Here is a 25419-nt window from a genome sequence, read left to right as displayed (position 1 = left end):
ATCAGAGAAACCTCTTGAGGAAGATGATACCTGGATTAATTCTTTAAGGATGACTAGACATCGGTGAAAAAAGAAAGTTCAGTTAAAAGTATATGAGATAAGGAGGAGTAGGCTGTATCTGATTTAATTTCATATTTTTTTCCTAGTCAAGTTGGCTTTGTCATAAGAATTTAATTTCCCAGCATTTAGACCACAAAACGATGTCATTGATTGCATTGTATACCTCTTGCTTTACTGCTCTGTATTTGTAGGCGAATGATAGACTATAGGAATAGTAGGTGAATCTTTCCCCTATTGTTACCTTGAGATCTGTATCTGATACAAAGATTGTTCCAAGGGTCACCGGGGTGACTCAGTCGGTAGAGCAGGTGACTCTCGACCTCAGGGTTGTGTGTTTGAGCCCCATGTTGGGCGTGGAGCCTACTTAAAAAAAAAAAAAAAATTGTTCCATTGGTGCCAAGACTGCAGACTTTATTCTTTATTGAATCCTTTATAGTGGGTTGCTATTTTGGATTAAATCCCAGAGTAATTCTGCTGTTTTGCTTTGGAAAAAAAGAAAAAGTAATCCTATTACCACAAGTAAATGCATATGAGCTTTTATTTATTTATTTATTTATTATTTATTTATTTATTTTGCATTTTAGCTTTTAAAGTATGATTAAATTAGTTTAAGCAATGGGAGGATATGGAAACTTTCTTAGTTATTAAATATATATAAAATAAGTTCCAGAGATGAAAAGTACACCATAGAAAATATAGTCAATAATTTTGTAATGTATGGTGACAGATGGTGACTACCCCTTTTGTGGTGAACATTGAGTAACATATAGAATTGTTGAATCAATATGTTCTACACCTGAACCTAACATAACATTGTATGTCAATTATATTTCAGTAATAAAAAAAGTATAAAAACAACCTCTTGCCTCCTCTCCCCCCACTGGGAGGAGTAAGCTTGCTTAGAATTGCTGAGATGTCTTGACAGTTTATTTTTTATTACTTTTTTTTTTTTTATGTTTATTTATTTATGTTGAGAGAGAGCATGAGTTCGAGGGGTTGAGAGAGAGAATCCCAAACAGGCTCTGTGCTGTCAATGTAGCCCGAGCCCAGTGCCAGGCTAGATCCCACAACCGTGATCATGACCTGAGCTGAAATCAAGAGTTGAATGCTCAACTGACTGGGCCACCCAGGTGCCCCAGATTGACCAGTTTCTTTCTTTTTTCTTTTTTTTTTTTTTAACGTTTATTTATTTTGGAGAGAGGGCGAGTGAACTCACAAGGAGGGGAAGGGGCAGAGAGAGAGAGGGAGGCACAGAATCCAAAGGAGGCTCCAGGCTCTGAGCTGTCAGCGCAGAGCCCAACACAGGGCTTGAACTAACAAAACTCGAAATCGTTACCTGAGCTGAAGTCAGATGCTTAACCAACTGAGCCATCCAGATGCCCCTGACTGACCAGTTTTTAAACCAAGGTTTAAGTAGGGTAGAACTGCAAAGGGCCCAAGATTGAAAATGAAATTTTGGTTATCAGGATTAGGAACTATCCCCAATCCATCTGCTGCTTCTCTTGCTGCAGTTAAAATCTTTCAGATTTGGTGTGCCAAATAAAGATGATGGATCCTTTTTTTTTCTTTAATATTGGTAACAACTGCTCTTTGCAATAAGAACAAGCTTTTCTCCCCCTTCAACATTATTATTTAATGTTAAGTAAACATTTGTTAGGAATCTGTTGTATCCCAGGTTCTGTGTTAGGTACTTGGGATTCAAGGGTGACTAAAACATGATTCGTAACTCACATTTATGTAATCAAGTGTGAGAAAGAAAAACGTAAACAAATAAGCATGAGAGGTAGTGTTTTAAGCTGACTCTTTGTGGATTAGTATACGTGTGGTGGTAGAATTGCTATGGCCTGAATGTGTTCCCCCAAATTTGTATGTTGAACTCCTAATGCCCAATACGATGGTGTTAGGAGGTGAGGCCTTTTGGAGGTGATTAGAAGGTGATTGGAGTTAGTGCCCTTATAAAAAAAGACCCCACAGAGCTCCGTAGCCCCTTCCACCATAAGAAGATGCAGTGAGAAGTGGGAGGCACCAGCTTAGAAGAGGGCCTTCACCAGTACCTGACAATGCTGTCACTCTGTTGTTGAACTTTCAGCCTCCGAACCTGAGAACTAAACTTTTATTGATTATAAGCCACTCAGTCTTTTGTTATAGCAGCCTGAATGGACTAAGGGATAAAGTAAGGATTGGTGTTTTACTTACACATATACCTGCATGTAAATATGCATTTACATGTAGTCATTCATTCACAGGACATTTTATTATTTTATTATTTTTTATTTTTTTGAGAGGAGAGAGAGAGTGTGTGCATATGCCTGAGCTGGGGAGAGGGGCAGAGGAAGAGAGAGAGAGACTCTTAAGCAGGATCACACTCAGCACGATCGTGACCTGAGCTGAAATCAAGAGTCGTCTGCTCCATCAACTGAGCTACCCAGGCGCCCCTCATTGAACATTTTAAAGCTGTTAGTTCCTGTGTTGTGCATTTGCTGTGTAAAGCTACCTTAAAACTAAGGTGCTTTAAATGTATTCACTCATTTAATTGTCATCATGGTTCTACATAACTGATGATATCGTCTCCAGTATACTATCTAAAAGAGAATAAACACAAAAATACACACATAAGGTGTTTCAGGAGCATTAAGCTACAGTGAGACACAAGAGAGAATGGACAGTTTTTCCTGAGAGTTTAGGAAAAATTTTCTAAAAGAATTGATGTTTAAGCTCCCTAGATACCTTTGGTTGAAATACCGGTGTTATTTGGAATTACTGCCAACTCATTTGCTAGATCGATGTTCATTCTGAGTTCTACACATGCAAGTTTTGGAGTCTTCTTTTTAACACTGCAGCACATTGTATAGGGTTCTGAAAATGGAGTCACTGCTATTGCATAGAAATCACCCAGACATTTGACTCTGGGCACTTCCTAAAGTCTCTTGTGGTTTCACTACCCATTTACTGACTGGGGTAATGAATTTAGTGCTGGGGAAAGGAAACTGCAGCCTATATACGACTCAAAAGCTCAGAGGGTGATCGGAGATGAGCTATTAAACTTTAGTGTCTTTGCCTGTAGCTGAGATAATGCCTCAGATCACTTCACAGATGTAGAAACTAATTGGCCTTTGTGTATGAAGTGCTTTATTATTTTCCAAGGATTAGATTATAAAATTTTATAGGGTATTAAATAGTGACTTGCCCAACCCTCTACTTGTTCTTATATGAAGTCACTAAGTTATAACTTTATAAAGTTGAAGAGTTGTGAACCTGCTTCACATTGAGAGGCAACCCAGTTAGCAGTTTAATATACGAGTACAATATTCCCTAATAATGTGTTAAAGAGCAAGATGTTAAAATTTGGAAGAAAAGTTTCCATGACTACAGATATCTGGGAAGCCCTAGGCTAAATCTTGAACAATTTTCTTTGCTACTATAGGACTTTTCTTAACTTATAAAATATGCATTTAATAATATACTAGTGCCTCTTTTGGCCCTGTGCTAACCAGTGAAGATACTGAAATTGTTAGTTACCTTCAGTCTGATCTTTCCTGTGAGCCTAAGTCTTGTAAATACAACTGCCTACCTAACATATCCATTTGGATGTCTGATAGATATCTCAAGTTAATATGTCCTAAACCCATCTTCCAAAGCCTATCTCCATAAGTGGCCCATCTTCTATCTACTTGAGACTAAAAATCTAGGAATCCTCCTTGATTCTTCACCACTGTCCACAAATCATGAAATCCAGTAGTGAGTCTGTTGGTTCTTCCTATAAATATTGGAATCTTCTTCCTTCCATCCCCACCAGGAGAGTAGGGATTCTTGCTCAGTGTTGTGTCTCGGCTTAGAACGGTGCTTCTTAGAACATAAGTGGTGGTCAGAGTATGTTACTTGGAATGCAGAATGCAAGACTGGATAAATGGATGAAAGAAACTGATTTATTGAGGTGGTGAGGAGAATTATTTTTTAATAGTAAAGATTTTTCTTTAAAAAATGTAAAACACGGAAGTATAATTTACACACCATAAAACTCATCTTTAAGTGTACAGTTTAGTAGATTTTAGTATATTAAAAAGTTACACAATCATCAGGACTATCTAATTCCAGAACATTTTCATTAACCCCCCAGAAGAAATCTTGTGTCATTAGTAGACACTCTTCCATTTCTCCCTTTACAGCCCCTATTTTCTGTCTCTATGGACTTGCCTGTTCTAACGTTTTGTATAAATGGGATTATACATTATGTGATACAACATATTTTGTGTCTGGGTTCTTTTCACTTAGCATAGTGTTATCAAGATTCACTCATTTATCAGTGCGCATGTTCTAAACTAGGTTTTTTTAGACTTTGTCCCTGTATCTCATCAACTTTTTTTAAAATCTGTTTTTTTATTGAAGTATAATTGACATATAATATCCTTTTAGTTTTAGGTGTATTCTCATCAACTTTTTAATCTTACCAGAATTCCTCAATTTCTGGCCTGCTGATAGCCTTTTTTCTTGCTTTCCAGCGGTGTTAAGGAACTTGTTACTCTGTCATTGATGATAGTAGCAGTAGCACCACTCATAATAGTGGCTTAAAAGGAATGTTAGGCAGAAATGTAAGTAGGTATGTCTGTTCAGTTTGCAAACTTCCTTGAATTGAAGGTAGTCTTTTTGGTACTCAATGTTTTTAGCTTAGAGTCTTTAGCTTTATTGTTTTTAGAACATGTTGTACTTGATTTTGGCAATTTCTAACATTTTTTGCTGGTGCATATCTGCCTTTCTGAAAGCATTAGTATGTTTGGCACCCTTTTGGAGGAAATTGTTCTCTGGCGGGATTTTGTTTTTCCTTAATGGCAGTGCTAAGTATTCATATAAATTAGTAGAGGTATGAGGAGAGGAGATAGAATTAGGTAGTTTGAAGATTGTTTTAAAAATGTGCCTAACTGAGGCGCCTGGGTGGCTCAGTCGGTTAAGATTCCGACTTCGGCTCAGGTCATGATCTCGCGGTCCGTGAGTTCGAGCCCCGCGTCGGGCTCTGGGCTGACAGCTCGGAGCCTGGAGCCTGTTTCAGATTCTGTGTCTCCCTCTCTCTCTGACCCTCCCCCGTTCATGCTCTGTCTCTCTCTGTCTCAAAAATAAATAAACGTTAAAAAAAAAAATGTGCCTAACTGATAACTCTCTCACTATGAATTAGTCTTGTGTTTTTTCATAAGTGACTTGATTAAACTGTGGTGATATAGGAAGAAAATTATTAGAAATAATTGGATGGAAGGTAAAGGTAAGTAAGCATCATGCAGTCTTCAGTAGTGGGTAAAAGAATGAGCTTTCAAGATTTCAATCCTAGATTTAAATTCTGGCTCCTTTATTTACCACTCTTATAATCTTAAGCAAATACTTAAGTTCTTTAAACCTCAGTTTTGTTACCCATAAAATAAAGAAAATAATAGCATATACATCATAGTTAAGAGGACTAAATGAGATATTGCATGTAAAATCCTTCTCAGCACAAAGCCTGCAGTAAATGTTAGTTAATATTAATCATCATTACTGTCCTGATGTAGGAGTTCTCAGCCTGAAGTTCACTGGAACTGTCAATTAAGAAATATTTATCAAGTACATGATCTTTAGTATTGGACTTAGACCTATGGAAGGAGCTACTGATGTGAATGACAGGTTGGTACCTAGAGGTGAAGCAAAGAGAACTAATATTAGTGGAGGTCTTACCACAGGGTTCAGTAGTAAGGTGGATATTATTTTTCCCATTTTATAGATGAGGAAGCTGAAGCTTGGTAATGTCAAATAACTTGTTCAAGATAATTGGCATGTTCTTGGGTGTCAAAATATACAGACATCTATTCTTCTAACTCTTACTGGTTCCCCTGTTTTGAGTTTTCTATATATCTCTCCCCTCCCCAATTCCTATAGCCTTAAGATTCTCCTGTTCAACTTGGGAAGTATCAACTTCATTGATAGTTGGATTGGACAATAAGGGTTAAAATAAGGGTAATGATAAATGTGAGTGTTGAGATGGAGAGAAATGGCTTATGGAAGTTAACCTAGTGTCACTATGGGGGCTAATCTATTCGTCAGGTTCTCAAAGAGCAAATAAATAATGCTGTTGAAATTTACAAAAGGTAGATCAAATTGGATTACCAATTGTAAGAGATGTGGGTTCAGGGTTTTCCTTTAGGACTCAGTTATTTGTCAAACCATCCTGTCTTGCTGTAGAAACTGATCGGCCTTCAGATGTGAATAAGAGGACTGACTAGGAGAAACAATCCTGAATCTTGGTTGTTTATTTGGAAAGAAAAGACCCCTGGGTAATGCCATGATTTATCAATGTAACATCCTTATATATAATGTGTCATTCACTGTCTAATCAGAAAGCTCCAAATTCTCTTAAAGTTATGATACTGTGTTAGCTATTTTCATACATTGTTAATGAGATTGTAAAAGGGTATGACTTATTTGGGGAGAAAAATAGGCTTATGTAAAATTAAAACATGTGCGTGTCCTTCACAGCAGTTTTACTTTAGCAATTTATTTTTCATATATACATGTGCACAAGGTTACTTACTGTAGCGTTGTTTATAGTAACAAGTGACTGGAAACAACCTAAATGTTTATCATGAAGTGACTGATTAAAATATGTTATACTTTGGGGCGCCTGGGTGGCTCAGTCTGTTGAGCATCCAACTCTTGATTTCAGCTCAGGTGGTGATCTTGTGGTTCATGGGTTTGAACCCCATGTTGGGTTCTGCACTGATAATGCAGAGCCTGCTTGGGATTCTCTCTCTCCCTCTCTCTCTCTGCCCCTCTCCTGCTCTCTCTCTCTCTCTCACTCTCACAAAATAAATAAATAAAGTTAAATATATATATGTGTATTATACATTCGTATAAGGAAGTACTATTCAGTTTTAAGAATAAATTAGATCTGCTTCTGCCTTAATATACAATCATCTCCTGGATATTAAGTGAAAAACATTATTTAGTATACTATAGCATGCAACAACTGTGTAAAAACAAACAAACAAACAAACAAACAAACAAAAAACATGTCCAAGCATTTTTATGCTTGTATAGGCATAGACTGTTTGGAAGGATATATAAGATCTTAGTTCTGAGATTCTTCAGATAAGCAGATTTCTTCTGAGGAGGGTAGGTTGGGAGGGCAACATACTTTCTGTTATTGAAAATGTCTTTGAATATTTTCACCAAATATCTTAAAATGCCATGTGACATACATGCATTTGGGCATGCATTGTTATTATAAGAGCTTTGTACTCATTGATGAGGACTTTTGCATATATGCTTTCCTCTTTGTGCTTTTGAACTTGAGGACTCTGTCAGTTGATCTTTTGACCTAGGAATGAGGACTAGTACTGACCCCCCCCTTCCAGGGTATGGTGGATACTAGAGGAAGTTTCAGGTAGCTGTTGAAAAAGCTGAATATGCTTTTTTTTTTAATTTATTTTTTAATAATTTTTCTTTTGGAGAGAGAGAGCACCTGAGTGAGGGAGGGGGGCGGATAGACAGGGAATCTTAAGCAGGCTCCATGCTCAGCACAGAGCCTGACACAGGGCTCAATAACACGACCCTGGGATCATGACCTGTGCCGAAGTCAAGAGTCAGATGCTTCACTGACAGAGCCACCCAGGCACACCAAAGCTGAATATGTTTGTTTTTTTTTTATTTTTTAAAGGACAAAGTTAAGGGGGTGCCTGGGTGGCTTAGTCAGTGAAGCGTCCGACTGTTGGTTTCAGCTCAGGTCAAGATCTCTCGGTTCACAAGGTCGAGCCCCACATTGGGCTCTGTGCCTACAGTGTGGAGCCTGCTTGGGATTCTCTCTCCTCTCTCTCTGCCCCTACCCCACTTCCATGCTCTGTCTCTCAAAATAAATAAACTTAAAACAAATTAAAAAAAAATAAAGGACAAAGCTGAGTTCTTCTTCTTTTTTTTTTTTTTTAATGTTTATTTATTTTAGAGAGAAAGAGCACACGCAGGGGAGAGGCAGTGAGACAGAGGGAGGCAGAGTCCAAAGCAGGCTCCAGGCTCTGAGCTGTCAGCACAGAGCCCGACACAGGGCTCAAACCCACAAACTGTGAGATCATGACCTGAGCCAAAGTAGTATGCTTAACCGACTGAGCCACCCAGGCCACCCCCTGAATATGGTTTTTAAAAAGAATATATAAAAAATATAGAGTATTGAAATGGTTAGGTTATTTTGCCTGAATAAAGCAGAAGGGTCAGAGAGAAAGAAAACTAGAGAACTTGAAAACATTTTTGAAGTTTAAGTGTACATGGAAAGGAGGAACAGAGAAGGAAGTCAGTAGTCTACAGGGAACTAAGATCACTTTATAAACATTATCTCATCTCTTAAATTATACCTTTTTGTAAAAAGTTATTTTCCAGACTTTCAAAAAACCAAATAAATTGAAGCCCAGATAATAATTTGTGGTTTCCTAAGTAACATAAAAAGAAAGTGGCAAAATGAGGAATAGAACCTTGTTTTCTTGATTTCCATGATTAGCATTAGATCACCCGAACCTTCATATGGGACTAGCACCAAAAAATAAAACAGGATTAAAAAAAAATTCTTTCATAAACTTGATGTGTAAAAGCATTTGTTTCTGAAGTAGGGTTATATTCCCCGCCGCTCCCTCCCCCCACCCCCCATCCAGTCTTAGAAGAAGAGGGTGGGAGTGGTGCTTGAATACTGCTTTGGATATTGTGCTACCCTTTGCTTTGTGACTCTCTCATTCTGGTTCGGGAACAGGAAGGACAATGAAAAAACTAACATTTGCACAGCACTTTACAGTTTTAACCAAACTTTATTTCACATATATTACTTTTCTCATTTTGCAGCAGATCTAAGATCTAGACAGTGGTGATGTTTTGTTATTTTAATTAGGCTTTCACTGCTTAAGAAAGAATAGGCTCAAGAAAGTTGGGGTATTTCCCTAAGATAACATAGCTGGCCTTCACAAAATCGAGCTCAGATTTTTTTTTTTTTTTTCTTTCTACTCAAGACTAAAGTCTTATGAGGTAGATTTACTTAGTTTTGTGGAAGACCAATTCTGGGTGGAGTATAAATCAAGAAAACATTTGGAAGCCTAAGACTTCATGGCAGAGTGGGTCAACAAGTAGATGGTTTTGGGGGGCAGGTGAGGCTCTGACCCTCCTCTGAGTGCAGGCACAACTGATGTCCTTAATAATCCTCATGTGTTCCGCCAGCGCTTTTCAGAACAGCTTGTCACGTCCTCAGTTGCTGCATTAACTGGAACAGTGGCTAATTAAAGAGAGTGTATTTAACTTTAACACCCTGCCTGAAGACATGCACCAGATTAGTCATAGGAGAGCTATTTTTGTCATTAATCACACATAAATCAGTAAAATGTCTTTGTAGAAAATGTTGGTGAGGTTTGTTTCTGACACTAAATTTTGATAAACAAAGGGTGAGAAGAGCTGGAAAATAAAGTAAGTCTCAAGTTTGGTGTAGGCATAATGATCTTTATGTTTTTATATTTTAGAGATGCTGGGAGAGGATTTGGTGTTTAATGCATTCTGTGATTAAACTGAAGAAGGGTTTCGGTCCAGGGCCTCTTGTCTTTTTTTTTTTTTTTTTTAACTTTTTAAAAAATGTTTATTTATTTTTGACAGAGAGAAAGAGACAGAGCATGAGCGGGGAAGGGGCAGAGAGAGAGAGGGAGACAGAATCTGAAGCAGACTCCAGGCCGTCAGCACAGTGCCTGATGCGGGGCTCAAACTCATGGACAGCGAGATCATGACCTGAGCTGAAGTTGGACACTCAACTGACTAAGCCACCCGGGCACCCCCAGGGCCTCTGTCTTAGTATTTGATATTTGGATTTACTTTGGGGCACTGGAAACCCACTGGGTGGTTTTAAGCAGAGGAGTAATGTCTGATCAGTGCTTTTAGAGTTACCTTGGCTGTTGAGTAGAGATACCTGGCAGAGGGAGGGGGCAATAATATGAAGAACATCAGTGTACTCTAATTAAACATCTGAACAGAGACTTCGGTTTAAACAACGATTCCATTGCCTTAGAATGAAAAATACCTGTCATTTGAATTCCATATTTGGGTTGAATTTGATACTGGGTTCTTAGTTTACTCAGGATCCTCAGTACTTTTTGAAAGCTCCTGAGGTAATTATAATATGTGACCAGCACTGAGAACTACCCTTTATCTTGGCGAAAACAGGAGAGATCATGGGGCTAAGCATGGGAGAAGGAGGCAATGAGTGAAAAGCTATGGAGAGCTTGCAAAGTGTAACTGTCTGTTCTTGGAATTCCCTTTCCATATTCATATGTTCACTGAATGTTTTTGGTGGTATGAATTTAGTAACATGAAACTTTAGAGTTCGCACATACCCAGCCTCTCCTTGCTCTAATTCCTTCTTAACTGTTCCTTTCTATATGAAGAGAAGAAAAGGGAAGTATTGAGAAGGAATTACCAGGATATAATACAGTTTGATAAAAATTTGATAGTATTAACAGAAGAATCCATCTCTTAAAAACTCTTTTTTTTTTTTTTAATTTTTTTTTTTCCAACGTTTATTTATTTTTGGGACAGAGAGAGACAGAGCATGAACGGGGGAGGCAGAGAGAGAGGGAGACACAGAATCGGAAACAGGCTCCAGGCTCTGAGCCATCAGCCCAGAGCCTGACGCGGGGCTCGAACTCACGGACCGCGAGATCGTGACCTGGCTGAAGTTGGACGCTTAACCGACTGCGCCACCCAGGCGCCCCTCTTAAAAACTCTTAAAAACATTTCTAATACTAGTTTCATTCGATCCGTTTAAAAAAATGTGTGTGTTTATGTATCCACACGAACTGAGAAATTTGAGAAGCCAACCATATTAATGTCTAGCTACTTATCTGCATATGTGGAATTCTGGGTTAAGATTGCTGATGTTTCCTATAACTGGGCAGAACATGTAGCTTCTCATTCTCACTCTGGGATTTTTGTGTTTTATTGACATGAAACTATCTTTAATGAAGGAAATAAATTACTTGTAGTAAAATGAAGGACTTAGAATAGGGGTGAAAAGGAATAAAATGACCAAAAATGATCATAGAAGTACTATTTTGTTTTTATAGATTACAACCTATAATCCTGAATCTAATTTATTGTGAAACACTGGATTAGTTATAGCTAAAAATTATCTTTCTCCTTGGGAGTTGCAGTAGGAATGTAGGGAAGATTTGTAGGAGTTTGGGGTATCAAACATAGTAGTCACCACCATTATTGCACTGGGATTTAACGTAGCCAGTACAATTTAGGGCTGTTTATTTGTAGACATTAGGATCACCTCAATGTTATTTTATTCAGTAATACAGTATAGGCAACTCTGTTGAAAGTTGTGCCTTAAATATTGAGGTTCTTCTTTTCTATTCACAGTGGTAGCCGCTCCTCTAAAACATTTAAACCAAAGAAGAACATTCCAGAGGGTTCTCACCAGTATGAGCTCTTAAAGCACGCAGAAGCCACACTTGGTAGTGGTAATCTCCGGATGGCGGTCATGCTTCCTGAGGGGGAAGATCTAAATGAATGGGTTGCAGTGAACAGTAAGTAGCCTGTTTCTCAGTAAGCTCTAAATTAGGTTAGTAGCCTCATTATAGGTTAGTGTTGGAATGCTGTCTGTTCTAGGTTCTAGTTAGCAACTTAATGTCACAGGATAGTGATACCTCAATCCACTTTAGCCTTTGTGTTATTTTATTTGTGAATATGGAGTTCTATGAAATTTTTGTCTCCTGTTATAATGTAATACAAAGCACAGATTTACCATCTTCAGTGGAAAAAAATAATAACAGCAATTAATGTTTATGGAACACTAATTCTATGTTTTACCCTCTGTTATCCTTTCTACATGGATTATTTTTATTTCATCTTTATAGCATCATGATGTAGGTACTATTATTTCAGTTTAATATAGATAAGGAAGGTAAGACAGAAAGATTAGTAATTTGCCTAAGTCGTATAAGTTATCAAATGATAGAACCTGGGCTCAAATATAGAGCTTTAGAGTTTTAGAGACTACATTTTTTTTTTAAGTTTTTCTTTTAATTCTAGTTAACATATAGTGTTACATTAGTTTCAGGTATACCATATGGTAATGCAACACTTCCATCCATCACCCGGTGCTCATCACAAGTAGAGACTACACTTTAATCACTATGCTAAATTGCCTCTCTCAGTAGTACACTCAGTTACTTATCTATGCCTTTTTTTTTAAAGGAAATTCAATAATGATCTTATGAAATTAGTAAAATATGTTTATCAGGTACTCTTTTTTTTGGAGTAGACCTTTTAAAAAATTTTAAAACCAGTGTAGTTAACCTACAGTGTTATATTAGTTTCAGGTGTAAACAATAGCATGTTTTCACCAATTCTATACATTACTCAATGTTCATCAGTGTAAGTGTACTACTCTTTAACCCCCTTCACCTCTTTCACCATCTGCTCCCTGCCCCACCTCCCCTCTGGCAACCGCTAGTTTGTTCTCTACAGTTAAGAGTCTGTTTTTGGTTCGTCTCTTTTCTTTTTTCTTTCCCTTTCCCTTGCCTTTTCCCTTTGCCTTCCCTTTTTTGTTTAGTTTCTTAAATTCCACATAGCAGGGCACCAGGCTGACTCAGTCAGTGGAGTGTGTGACTCTTTTTTTGGGGGTTGTGAGTTCAAACCCCATGTTGCATGTAGAGATTACTAAAAGAAAAAATAAATTAAAAATTCTACATATGAATGAAACCATGTGGTATTTGTCTTTCTTTGGCTTATTTAGCTTAGCATTGTATTCTCTGCATCCATTCATGTTGTTGCAGATGGCAAGATTTCATTCTTCTTTACGGCCGAGTAATATTCCATTCTCTCTCTCTCTCTCTCTCTCTCTCTCTCTCTCTCTCTCTCTCCCCCTCCCTCCCTCCCTCCCTCCCTCCCTCCATATATGTGTGTGTGTGTATACACACACACACACACACACACACACACACACACACAAAAACACCATATCTTCTTTATCCACTCATCTATGGACGGACACTTGGGTTGCTTCCATATTTTGGCTATTGTAAATAATGTTGCAATAAACATAGAGGTGCATATATCTTTTTGAATTAGTGTTTTTGTATTCTTTGTGTAAATACCTAGTAGTGGAATTACTGCATCATGTGGTAATTTTGTTTTGAATTTTTTGAGGAACCTCTGTACTGTCTTCCACAGTGGCTAAACCAGTTTGCATTCCCACTAATAGTGTATGAGGGTTCCTTTTTCTCCATGTCCTCACCAACCTGTTGTTTCTTGTGTTGTTGATTTTAGCCATTCTGGCAGATGTGAGATGATATCTCATTGTAGTTTTCATTTGCATTTCCCTGATGGTAAGTGATGATGAACATTGTTTCATGTGTCTGTTGGCCATCTGTATGTCTTCTTTGGAGAAATGTCTGTTCATGTCTTCTGCCCATTTTTTAATTGGATTATTTGTTTTTTGTGTGTTGAGTTTGTAGTTCTTTATGTATTTTGGATATTAACCCCATATTGGATATGTAATTTGCAAATATTTCCTCCATTCTGTAGGTTGCCTTTTAGTTTTTTTGGCTGTTTCCTTTCCTGTGTAGAAGCTGTTTTTTTTAATGTAGTCTCTGCAGTTTATTTTTGCTTTTATCTCCCTTGCCCCAGGAGACATATTTAGAAAAATGTTGCTATGGCCAGTGACATTACTGCTTGTGCTCTCTTCTAGGATTTTTATGGTTTCAGGTCTCACATTTAGGTCTTTAATCCATTTTGAGTTTCTTTTGTGTATGATGAAAGAAAGTGGTCCAGTTCTATTTTCCCAGCACCATTTGTTGAAGAGGTTGTCCTTTCCCCATTGTATATTCTTGCCTCCTTTGTCATACATTAATTGACCATGTAAGTGTGGGTTTATTTCTGGGCTCTCTGTTCTGTTGATCACATTGATGTATGTGTCTCTCTTGTGCCAGTACCATACTGTTTTGATCACTACAGCTTTGTAATATAATTTGAAGTTGGGAATTGTGATGCCTCCATCTTTGCTTTTCTTTTTCAAGGTTGCTTTGGCTATCTGGGGTCTTTTGTAGTTCCATACAAATTTTAGGATTATTTGTTCTAGTTTTGTGAAAAGTACTAAATAGAGATGGCATTAAATCTGTAGTTTGCTTTGGGTAGTATAGACATTTTAACAGTATTTGTTCTTCTAATACATGAGCATGAAATGTCTTTCTGTTTCTTTGTGTCATCTTCAATTTCTTTCATAAATGTTTTATAGTTTTCAGAGTACACGTCTTTCACTTCTTTGGTTAGCTTTATTCCTCAATGTCTTATTATTTTTGGTGCAATTATAAATGGGATTTTAAAAGTATTTTATTAATTTTTATTTTTAATTTATTTTACTTTATTATTATTATTAATTTTATTATTTTTTTTTTGAGAGAGAGAGAGAGAGAGAGAGAGAGAGACTGCAAGTGAGGGAGAGAGGCAGAGGGTGAGGGAGGGACAGAATGCCAAGCAGGCTCCATGCTTAGCAGTGGGGGGAGGGGGTGGGGAGCGCCCACTACGGGGCTTGATCTACAACTGTGAGATCATGACTTGAGCCAAAATCAAGAGTGAGATGCTTAGCTGACTAAGCCACCCAGGTGCTTCTACATGGGATTGCTTTCTTAATATCACTTGGAGGAAAACATATTCATTCATAGTCAATATGAATGAATGTTGAAAAATCGAAATATTAGGATTATTACTGCACCAATATTATTATTACCAATAGGTAAATTTAATAAGATTGTTACTAGAGTCAATATAAAAATTATAAATAGCATCAAAAATATTGCAAACCCAGGAATAAGTCCAATGAAACATAGAAAACTGTTCCTTTATGATAAGTGCTTTTTGTGCTCTTCTTAAGAAATATCTTTGTGAGGGCACCTGGGTGGCTCAGTTGGTTACGCGTCCGACTGGCTCAGGTCATGATCTCCAGGTTCGTGAGTTCAAGCTCTGTGTGGGGCTCTGTGCTGATAGCTCAGAAGACAGCCTGTTTGTGATTCTGTTCTCCCTCTCTCCCTGCCCCTCCCCTCCAAAAATAAATAAACATTAAAAAAAAGAAGAAATATTTGTGTAAGTGAATGGGGGGGAATGGGTGAAATAGGTGAAGCAGATTAAGAGTACACTTATTGTGATTAGCACTGACTAATGTGTAGAATTGTTGAATCATTATATTGTACACCTAAAACTAACATGCTTCTGTGCTTGCTGTTTCTTGTCTGTTTCTGGTCTCCATTCTGGTCTCCATTCTGTTCCCCATTCTGTTCCATTGGTCTACTAAGACCGCACTATTTTATCCATTGTGCTTTACAAATTTTGATGTTCATCTTGTTCTTCCTTAAGAATGTGTTGGTTATTCATAGCTCTTTGCATTTTCAAATACATTTTAACGTTTTTGATGGCTATGGACCGGCATCCCACTATCATTTAAATTTGCAATTCCATGATCGCCACTCTCTTTTCATGTGCTTTTTGACCATCTGGAAGCTTCTTTTGTTAACGGTTGGGGTTCAAAATTGTCTCACATTTTTCTACTGGGTTGTTGTTTTCTTTTTGATTCATAGGAGTTCTTTATATATTCTGAATACAAGATTTTTGTTGGTTATATGTGTTGCAAAGAATTTCTCCCACTCTCTGCTTTGCTATTTTATCTGCTTAAGGGAGCCACTTAACAAACAGAAACCCCTAATTTCAGTGTAACCAAGTATTGTGATTTCTTTGTATGCTTTTCACCTGTTCTTTGTGGAGAAAAGAACACTGATAAATCTAGGATTCTGCTTGAGTAAAATTAAAATTTAATTTTTTACTTATAACTGGTATTTGCTTTGCAGCTGTGGATTTCTTCAATCAGATTAATATGCTTTATGGAACAATCACAGATTTCTGTACAGAGGAAAGTTGTCCGGTGATGTCAGCTGGCCCAAAGTAAGACATGGTTCATAATCACTTCTCATTTTTACTTAAAAGTTCTTAGAAAGAAAGCTTCTGAACATATAATTTCTTTGTGTAGCATCTCTTTCACCAATGTAGCACAATTCGCCAATGACTGATAAATTAAGTCCAGATTTCTTAGCCTGAGTTTTCTGGCTCTCCCTGTATAATCCTCCTTCCAACCTTTTCTCTGTTTGCTTATGAATCTTCTCTGGTCTATCCAAACTAGATTACTGGCAATGCCTTGCTGTTCCTTCCATTGCATACACTCTGAAAACGTGCTTACTCCATTATTCTCTTGGATATTTTTCTTCTCTTCCCATCTCCCTCTAATCATCTGGCAATATTTTTAAAAAATCCTACCCATCTGCAAGGCTCACATCAATTGCTTCTAAACCTTTTGATTTTTTCAGACTAGATCTGATCTATTTAACCTTTTTGTCTTTGTGATTATATTTCTTTCTTGCACTGTTTATACATGTCTTATTTAACCTATTAGATTCCTTCTTTGTTTAAATCCTTTTTGGTGCAAGAACAGTGCTTGCCACCTGGTTAGCACTTGATAAATGTCTGCTTGGATCGATAGATTCTTGAAACTGGCCTTTATTACTACTATGGCTGATGATAACAATGGCTGCTACCATTTATTTAGAGCTACCTAAAATGTCAAGCCTTTCATGCATTTTATCTTTTACTTCATACAACCCTATGAGGTAAGAAAAGAAATGGAGTCTGAGAAAGGTTAAGTAAGATGTCCTATTATCTAGAAGCAGGCAGAACCAGATTTAAAATACAGGTCTCTTTGAGTCTAGTGCCTGTACCCTTTTTTTTTTTTTTTTTAACATTTTATTTATTTTTGGGAGATAGAGAGAGGGATAGAGCATGAGCAGGGGAGGTGCAGAATCCGAAGCAGGATCCAGGCTGTCAGCACAGAACCTGACGTGGGGCTTGAACTCATGAACTGTGAGATCATGACCGAAGCCAAAGTCAGATGCTTAATGGGCTGAGCCACCCAGCCACCCCTAGTGCCTGTACTCTCAATTGCTACATTGTGTCATTTTATAACTTTAAGAAAGATTAATTGGTACTTATGAGACATAAAGAGAGAAGTTTTATTTTTAATGCTGACTTTTTGTGAAGTATATGCTTCACACCAAAAACAAGACAACATTGCCCAAACTTACTAGTGCTTCGGGGTATTATCATTTTAAGTAGCGACCTTAGATTGCTCATCACTTATTTTAGAATATTTTTGGTAACTTTTATTTTATGTATTTATTTTTATAAATTTTTCTCATGTTTGTTTATTTTTGAGAGGGAGAGAGAGAGACCGATACAGAGCACAAGCAGGGGAGGAGCAGACAGAGAGGGAGAGCATCTGAAGCAGACTTTGTGCTAACAGCGCTGAGCCTTATGCAGGGCTCAATCCCACCAACCCTGAGATCATGACCTGAGCCCAAATCAAGAGTCTGACACTTAACTGACTGAGCTACCCAGGCACCCCTAATTTTGGTAACTTTTAAACTACAGTGTCAGTCAGATTACTTACTACCCAAGAGATTCAGTTTTAGTACTTCATAGTCATAGTTTTATTTTTTGACCAAATTCACATACTGAGCAGAGTATTACTTGGAGTTGTCTACCCTTATTCTTCAAATTAATTTCAAATGAGCTTAGCTATTTCCCGGAATCTTTTAAAGAAAAACTGACAGTTTGCCATCATCAAAGATGTTCAAAAGAATATGATTTAAATATCTCTTAAGGTAATTTTTTTTGAAAAGAGCTTACTTTCAGACTATTTCAAACCTTGAAACTTCAATAATTTTAAGTGTACAGAAAAGGTGCCAGAACACAAGGAACTCCCATATCTTTTTTTTTTTAATTATTAATGTTTATTTTTGAGAGAGAGAGAGAGAGAGACAGTGTGCACGCGGGGGAGGGTCAGAGAGACACAGAGACAGAATCTGAAGCAGGCTCCAGGCTCTGAGCTGTCAGCAGAGCCCGACGTGGGGATTGAACTCATGAACCGTGAGATCATGACCTGAGCCAAAGTTGGATGCTTAACCGACTGAGCCACCCAGAGGCCCCTCCGTATCTTTTCCACACAGATTCCCTAATTATTAACATTTTACTGCATTTGTTTCATCACCTACTCTGTATATGTACTCATTAACAATTTTTTCTGAACCTTTTGAGCAAGTTATAGACATTAATGCATCTTTACCCCTTCATATTCAACTGTGTATTTGCCAAAAACAAAGTTAGTCTTCTGTATAACCAATATACAAACCCTCCACATCACTTCCTCCAGTCCATAGACACTTCACATTTCATTACTGCTCAGTTTTCCCTTTCTGGTCTAAGATTCTACCTAGGAATATGTATGGCATTTATTTGACTTATCTTTTCAGGTACCTTCAATTTGGAACAGTTCCTCAGTCTTTTCCAGTATTTCTTTTCTTTATACAGAAAAGACTTAACATAGCAGGCCTGACTGTTACCCCTCAAAAGGCCTGTTTACACAATTGATCCTTGGATAGCATCTGAGAACCTGGGATTTTGAAAGGGTTCCCACCTCCCTATTTGTTAAAACAGGCTCACTGTGCCTAAACTGTTTGTACGAACAGTATGGCTTATGCTTTCCTTCTGGGAGTTTAGAATTTTAATATGTGCCATGCAGAGGGTGCATCTTGACCATTTCTCAATAAAAAATCTGGACAGTGAGTCACTAATGAGCTTACCTGGTAGATCGTATTTAACATGTGTTATCATAGCTCAGTCTTGGGGGAATTAAGTGTGGCCCTTGTGAGTCCACTGGGAAAAGACTCTTGGAAACTTGTGCCTGGTTTCTTCTGGACTTTGCCCTGTTTGCTTTTTCTTTTTGTTGATTTTGGTTTGTGTTCTTTCACTGTAATAGATCATAGCTGTGAGTACAACTGTGTGCTGAGTTCTGTAAGTCCTCTTAGCAAATCGTCAAACATGGGGGTGATCTTGGGGACCCCTGATACAGTCTGTCTGATGTTTCCTTGTGACCACATTTAGGCTTTGCTATCTTGGCAGGACATCATAGAAATGATAAATTTCTTCTCAGTGGATCATATCAGAGGGCACACACAATATCAACTGTCCTGTCACTGGTGATATTAACCCTGATTACTTTATCATCTGAGTGTTTGCAAGGTTTCTTTACCTCAAATTTGTCATTTCCCCCTCTGAAATTGATCAGTATTTTATTGTGAGGTTTTCTGATATTATACCAATATCGTTGTTCCTGTGAACTAGGGAGAATTAATACCACTTAGAATACTGGTCTGATCACTTTTCCTGCAGAAACCTTATCTAAGTAAGCTGGTTAGGAGGAATGTATCTAATTTTTCAAAAGTAACAGGCACGGGATCTCTGTAAAGATACTGGAAAAACAAAAAATGATCTTCCTTGTCTCCTTTCCATTCATCCATCCTTCTTCCCTCCCCTCCTTCTACCTTTCTTTCCACCTGCCATCCCTCCCTCCCTTCCCTTTTTTTTTTTTTTTTTTTGAGAGTCTTATGCCCATTTTTAGTGCTGAGAAGATGCATTTGTCGTCATGCTTTGCCATCTTTACTAGAAGATGTTTGGGATTGTACCAAGGAGAGGCATTTGTTAGTAGCTTAGTACTGGCCCCTTGTAAAGTGGTATTGAGTGATGGCTCAGAGGATTTTGTCAGTTATTATTATTAACCAAGAAATGATGAGTATTTTGTAGTTTGCAGTTGATAAGTTTATACCATGATGATGGAAATAAATTTCAAAGAGAATGGTCTGTCAGAGGTGGAATAAAAAAATCAGTGTGGGCAAAATAGAATTACAGGATGAAGTCATTCTTAAGTATAGACATGACAAAAGAATAAGAATGGATCGAGGAATCATAGTTATAAACTGTAGAAGTGTAAGCAGTATATAGTTTTATTTTTCAAAAAGCTTTAGGATATTGAAAATAAATGTGTTTAAAAACTTCAGAATATTGAAAATGATTTTTAGGTCAACTGTGTCCATTTTTTATTTTTGCATTTAAAAATGAATATGGAACACCTGATCACTAATAAAATGAAAAATATGATTGCAAGGAAAGGCAAAAATGTTAAGGTTTCTTAACATGTGGGAGAAAACATGGATGAGTCCTGTCTTTAAGTGAAGAGTAATGATGCTAAAAGTTATGTGGTTCATGATCTATGTCTCCTAAGAGGATCAAACAAGAATAGGCTTAAGTGTCCCTCGGGACTTTAGTTTCATATTAGGAAGAATCTCTGGACTATGAAAGTGATTAAGCAGTGGAACAGGATGCCAAAAGTTGGAGAATCTCCTCTTGAAGACCTTCAAAGTAGACTTGATAATCTACCCTGTTGCCCAGGGTTGGCAGTAAGGTATGCTGTTAGAATGTTTATGCAGGTGTATTGTGTTTAGGTTTATTGTTCAGGTATAAGTAGCTATAATTAAATAGATTCCTTATTTATCCTTTCTCAGGATAATTTTTATTATTTAAAATATTCTGTAGTATTTCCCATTATATTTTATTTCACCTCCTTCGTTAGACTCACTGACCTGTCATTTTGTTAGTCTAAATTGGAACAGGGTTAGAAAAACAAAACTGATTCAAAGAGATAAGCTAAATGGTAGCCAAGTAATCTTTTGGAAACTAAAAAATGAAATGATAGTTCAGTTTGGAGATTTTTATGCTTTGGAGTTAGCAGCTGTGTGTTTATTCCTTATCTTAAAAATCAGGTTGTGGTTGCATGTGGGTATGGGTTTGTGTATAACTCCATTACCAGTCTTGCCATACTGTCTTTACTTACTCATTTATGAGCCTATCTCCTCTACTAGTCTATTTTCCATAACAGTATGGAAAGTGTCTTTCATTTTAGTGTCCCTTGGTCAAGAACAGTATTCCTTGATACAGTATTTCTCACATGGTCGGTGTACATTAAATGTTGATTATACCAAACGATAGTGTTCTGTTAATACCCAAATCCTATAGGCATCTTTATTTGAGTTGCCATTTTTCTTTAAAGGCAAATTTGGCTTTTCAGCCAAAGGTACTCAAATACTGAATCATTCTCTTCTTCATGCATCTTCCATGTCGTTCTCTATCCTTAACCCCAAATTTAAAACTACAAGTAAAAATAATTGTACTGCATAAGAAATGTTTTTCAAAGAAAAAAAAAAAAAACCATAAAGATTAAAGATGGTTATCACAGAAGTGGAGACATGGAAAGTTAGCTAGGTTTTCTACCATGGCAATGTATGATTCTAAAATACAAATGCTGTATATAAAGAAAAACTTAGAAAAGTTGAGATTGATGGATCAGCTTAGTTTGGATCATGCTAAATCCAAAATAGTCCAGTCAGTAGCAGTTTAAAAACTCTAAATTTAAATGCCAAATGCAAAAGATCTTTATTTGGAGGAGCAGATTGTTTAAAACATGTCCTGTATACATTCATGATATACATACATTTAACAATATAAAAATATATGCTTTTTGTATAGGTATACTCTGCTATTCTGTGTGCCTGTTATCTTTCCAATACAGATATGAGTATCACTGGGCAGATGGAACAAACATAAAGAAGCCTATTAAGTGCTCTGCGCCAAAGTATATTGATTACCTGATGACTTGGGTTCAGGACCAGTTGGATGATGAGACATTATTTCCATCAAAAATTGGTATGATTGTTTTGTATAATTGGGATCCATTATGCTTTATATAATTTTATATGTTTTTGGAACTTTCTGGCTCTCTTCCAGGAACCATACTAGCCTATCATATCTATCACAATATTTCTAATCTTACACATTTAAGTGCCTTATCTTTTCCGTACCAAGTTTATCATGAACATTAAGTTAAACCTCCCTGTAATTTTAAACAGTGAGAATATCCGTATATCTTGGATAGTAACAAAATTTGGCCTGTGTTATAGAAAAAAGAGACTGGATGCTGAGTAGGCAGCCAATATCATCTGCCATAGTCATATCCATTTCTTGTTTAGGGAAGAAGTTTATGTAACTTATATTCAGTTTTACAGTGTATTTTCAGCAAAGAGGGAATTTGAATTTATGACCACAGTGTGAATCTTACAGACTATGAAATCAAGCTAGGTGAGAAGAAAACCAGAAGATTTTGAGGGGTTGGCCTGTTAGCAACTTGAATGACATTTGCTTTTTTTTTTTTATTTGTTCTTCAGGGCTGACCTTTCAAGTGGAAATTGTTCATAGCCAGCTAGTTCATATGATTTTACCCTCTCAAACTTCTTACAACTTGTGTTTTCTGAAAAAATTAAGGATTTGTTCTATCAACGGACAGCTTTTTGACTACATTTTATATTTTTATTTATTTCTTAAAGTTCATTCATTATTTCTGAGAGAGAGGGAGGGAGGGAGAGAGGAGGCACACAAGTAGGGGAGGGTAAAGAGAGAGGAAGACACAAAATCCAAAGTAGGCTCCAGGCTGTGAGCTGTCAGCACACAGCGGGACTCAAACCCCAGAACTGCGAGATTGTGACCTGAGCGGAAGCTGGACTCTCAACCGACTAAGCCACCCATGAGCCCCTATATTTTATACTTTCAGAGTTTGTGGTGGAGGAGACCACAATGTAAATAGTTGCTGTTATTATGGATTGTTTTAAACACATTTATTGAATGTTTAAACTACCTTGGAGCCTTTGTAATAAAAGGTCTATTTTTCAGGACTCCCTTACATACATCATAATCATTTTTGTTAAGTGCCTTCACCTTATCTTTTATCTCCCATAATATATTTTGTAACTTTTTATTTTGACTCAATTTCAGACTTTTAGAAAATTTGCAGTTGTGCAAAGAACAGGATCCTGTATATCCTTCTTCAGATTTTTTTTTTCTTCTTCCAGATTTTTTAGTTGTCAACTTCTTACCATATTTGTGTGTGCACTTTCTCTCTCCCTCCCTCCCACCCTCCCTCTCCTCCCCTCTTTTCCCTGTCTCTTCCCCCTGACTACATATTTTGTTTTTCCTGAACTGTTTGAGAGTAAGTTATGTGTATAATGCCTCTTTATCCAAATGTACTTCAGTGTGCATTTCCTTAGAAAATCACAGTATAACTATCAAAGTCAGGAATTTAACAGTGATACAATACTGTTGTTTAACTTACAGGTCTTTTTCAGATTTTTCACATTTCCCCAATAATATCCTTTATAGCAAAAGAAAATCTTTGACATTTGCTTTCATTCACTTGTCATGTTTCTGTAGCTTTCTTTAATATGGACTATGTGTACTTCAGTCTTTTTGGTCCTTCATGACATTGATGTTTTCGAAGAGGATAAGCATACAATTTTATAGTGTCCCTTCATTTTGGTTTGTCTTATGTTTCCTTGTGACCTATAATATTTTTAAGTGAGTGTCATGTGATGACACTGAATCCAGGAGTTTTAATATTTGCCTTATGTTTTGCCAAACTGGATCATTTTGCCAGTGTAACAAAGGACATGAAATTTTGTATTTTCCTAGTTTTGTATTTGTTTAGTGCTGTAAAAGTGCTCTAATTCATAAAACAATAAGCCTCATTGAGAGGGACTGTAGCTAATTTCAGAATAAATGCACGTGGGTGGCTCAGTTGTTTAAGCATCCAACTTTGGCTCAGGTCATGATCTCGTAGTTTGTGAGTTCGAGCCCCATGTCAGGCTCTGTGCTGACAGCTCAGAGCCTTAAACCTGCTTTGGATTCTGTGTCTCCCTCTCTCTCTGTCCCTACCCGACTTGTGCTCTGTCTCTCTCTGTCTCTGTCTCTGTCTGTCTCAAAAATAAACATTAAAAATAAATAAATAAATGTAGACCTGGAGTAGTAATGAAATAATTTTCCATAGAAAAAATATAAAAAAGTGTTGCAAGCATTTTATTTATTTAAAAAAAAACTTTTTTTAAGTTTATTTATTATTCTTGAGAGATAGAGACAGAGCATGATCAGGAGAGGGGCAGAGAGAGGAGGAGACACAGAATCTGAAGCAGGCTCTAGGCTCTGAGCTGTCAGCACAGAGCCGGATGTGGGGCTTGAGCTCACGAACCGTGAGATCATGACCTGAGCTGAAGCCGGACACTTAACTGACTGAGCCACCCAGGCGCCCCAACAAGCATTTTAAGTAAAACTGAACATGGTTAATACATTGTATTCAGCACATATTTGTATTGAGACTTGATGTTAAGAAATCTAAGGATATAAGTGTGAGTTTTAGCTTCATTACCATCTTAGGCATAAATTTATTTCATTTTAGTAAATTGGTAAGCACACAAGAAGCATTAAGGGGTGATGCTGAAGTCTAGTTCTTATTCCATGGAAATTTTAAAGTTTAATTTCATTCATGATATGTTGAGAACTTCTGAAAAGTACAGTGGGTATTATTAAGTAAAATAATTTACAAATATTTCTTTAAAGGGTTGTCTTGTTAATTTATGTTGCCATTTGTTGACAAACTGATATTGCTTTGTTCTTGTCTCTTGTTAATAAGGGGGTTGTTTATCTATTTATTAGGTGTCCCATTCCCGAAGAATTTCATGTCTGTGGCAAAAACTATACTCAAACGCCTCTTTAGGGTTTATGCTCACATTTATCATCAGCATTTCGATCCTGTAATCCAACTTCAGGAGGAAGCACATCTCAATACTTCTTTCAAGCACTTTATTTTTTTTGTCCAGGTAAGTTGGATTTGGAGACCTTTAGAGTTCTGATTTTCTTTTCTTTCTTCCTTTTTTTTAAATGTTTATTTATTTTAGAGTGAGAGAGAGTGAGAGAGTGTGAGTGGGGGAGGGGCAGAGAGAGAGGGAGACACAGAATCCAAAGCAGGCTCCAGGCTCTGAGCTGTCAGCACAGAGCATGACTTGGGGCTTGAACTCACAAACTGTCAGATATGACCTGAGCTGAAGTTGGGCAGATAACCAACTGAGCCACCCAGGCACCCCAGGAAGCTTTTTTTTGCTCAGTAAAACGCATTATGCGTAGAATTCAAAGGTGAATACTGCATCCATACTAAAGGTATCCTTTAGGATAAAATTTGCCATATCTCTCTAGTCTTTATGCTCTTCTCTACTTGCCATGATAAGGCCTTTTGTTTCTAAATTCCACTCATCTCCAGGTTGGTGGCATGCAAGTCTAAAATGGATCTCAGAGGTCTTGCCTTGACATTGCTTCAGTTAACAGGCCATAATGGAGCGGCTGAATTAGGAACCTGGCTAATTGGCAGGCCTCCAGATGAACTTGGCCCCTTTACCATTTTAGCATTTCTCCTAATCCTCTTAACCCTCAATTCTCAATTCCTGTCTACCTTGGATCTTTTTCTTCCTTCCTTTCCTTTCCTTTCCTTTCCTTTCCTTTCCTTTCCTTTCCTTT

At 37.2% G+C, this 25419-nt stretch overlaps 1 protein-coding gene across 2 annotated transcripts in view; it reads left to right on the top strand.

Moving 5' to 3' along the window:
- MOB1B (MOB kinase activator 1B) overlaps nt 1-25419 on the top strand; it is a 52809-nt gene that overhangs the window by 20084 nt on the left and 7306 nt on the right. The window contains exons 2-5 of one of the 2 annotated variants that reach the window (XM_040481669.1): nt 11455-11621; nt 15936-16029; nt 21599-21732; nt 24565-24728. In XM_040481669.1, the coding sequence (XP_040337603.1) occupies nt 11455-11621; nt 15936-16029; nt 21599-21732; nt 24565-24728 (559 nt within the window). The remainder of the gene's footprint in view (nt 1-11454; nt 11622-15935; nt 16030-21598; nt 21733-24564; nt 24729-25419) is intronic. The other variant, XM_040481678.1, reaches the window with a different exon arrangement.

The sequence above is a fragment of the Herpailurus yagouaroundi genome, unplaced genomic scaffold (genome assembly GCF_014898765.1).
Source record: "Herpailurus yagouaroundi ecotype Mexico unplaced genomic scaffold, PumYag 28, whole genome shotgun sequence".
Taxonomy (NCBI): domain Eukaryota; kingdom Metazoa; phylum Chordata; class Mammalia; order Carnivora; family Felidae; genus Herpailurus; species Herpailurus yagouaroundi.
This window is presented reverse-complemented; position numbering and strand designations above follow the sequence as displayed.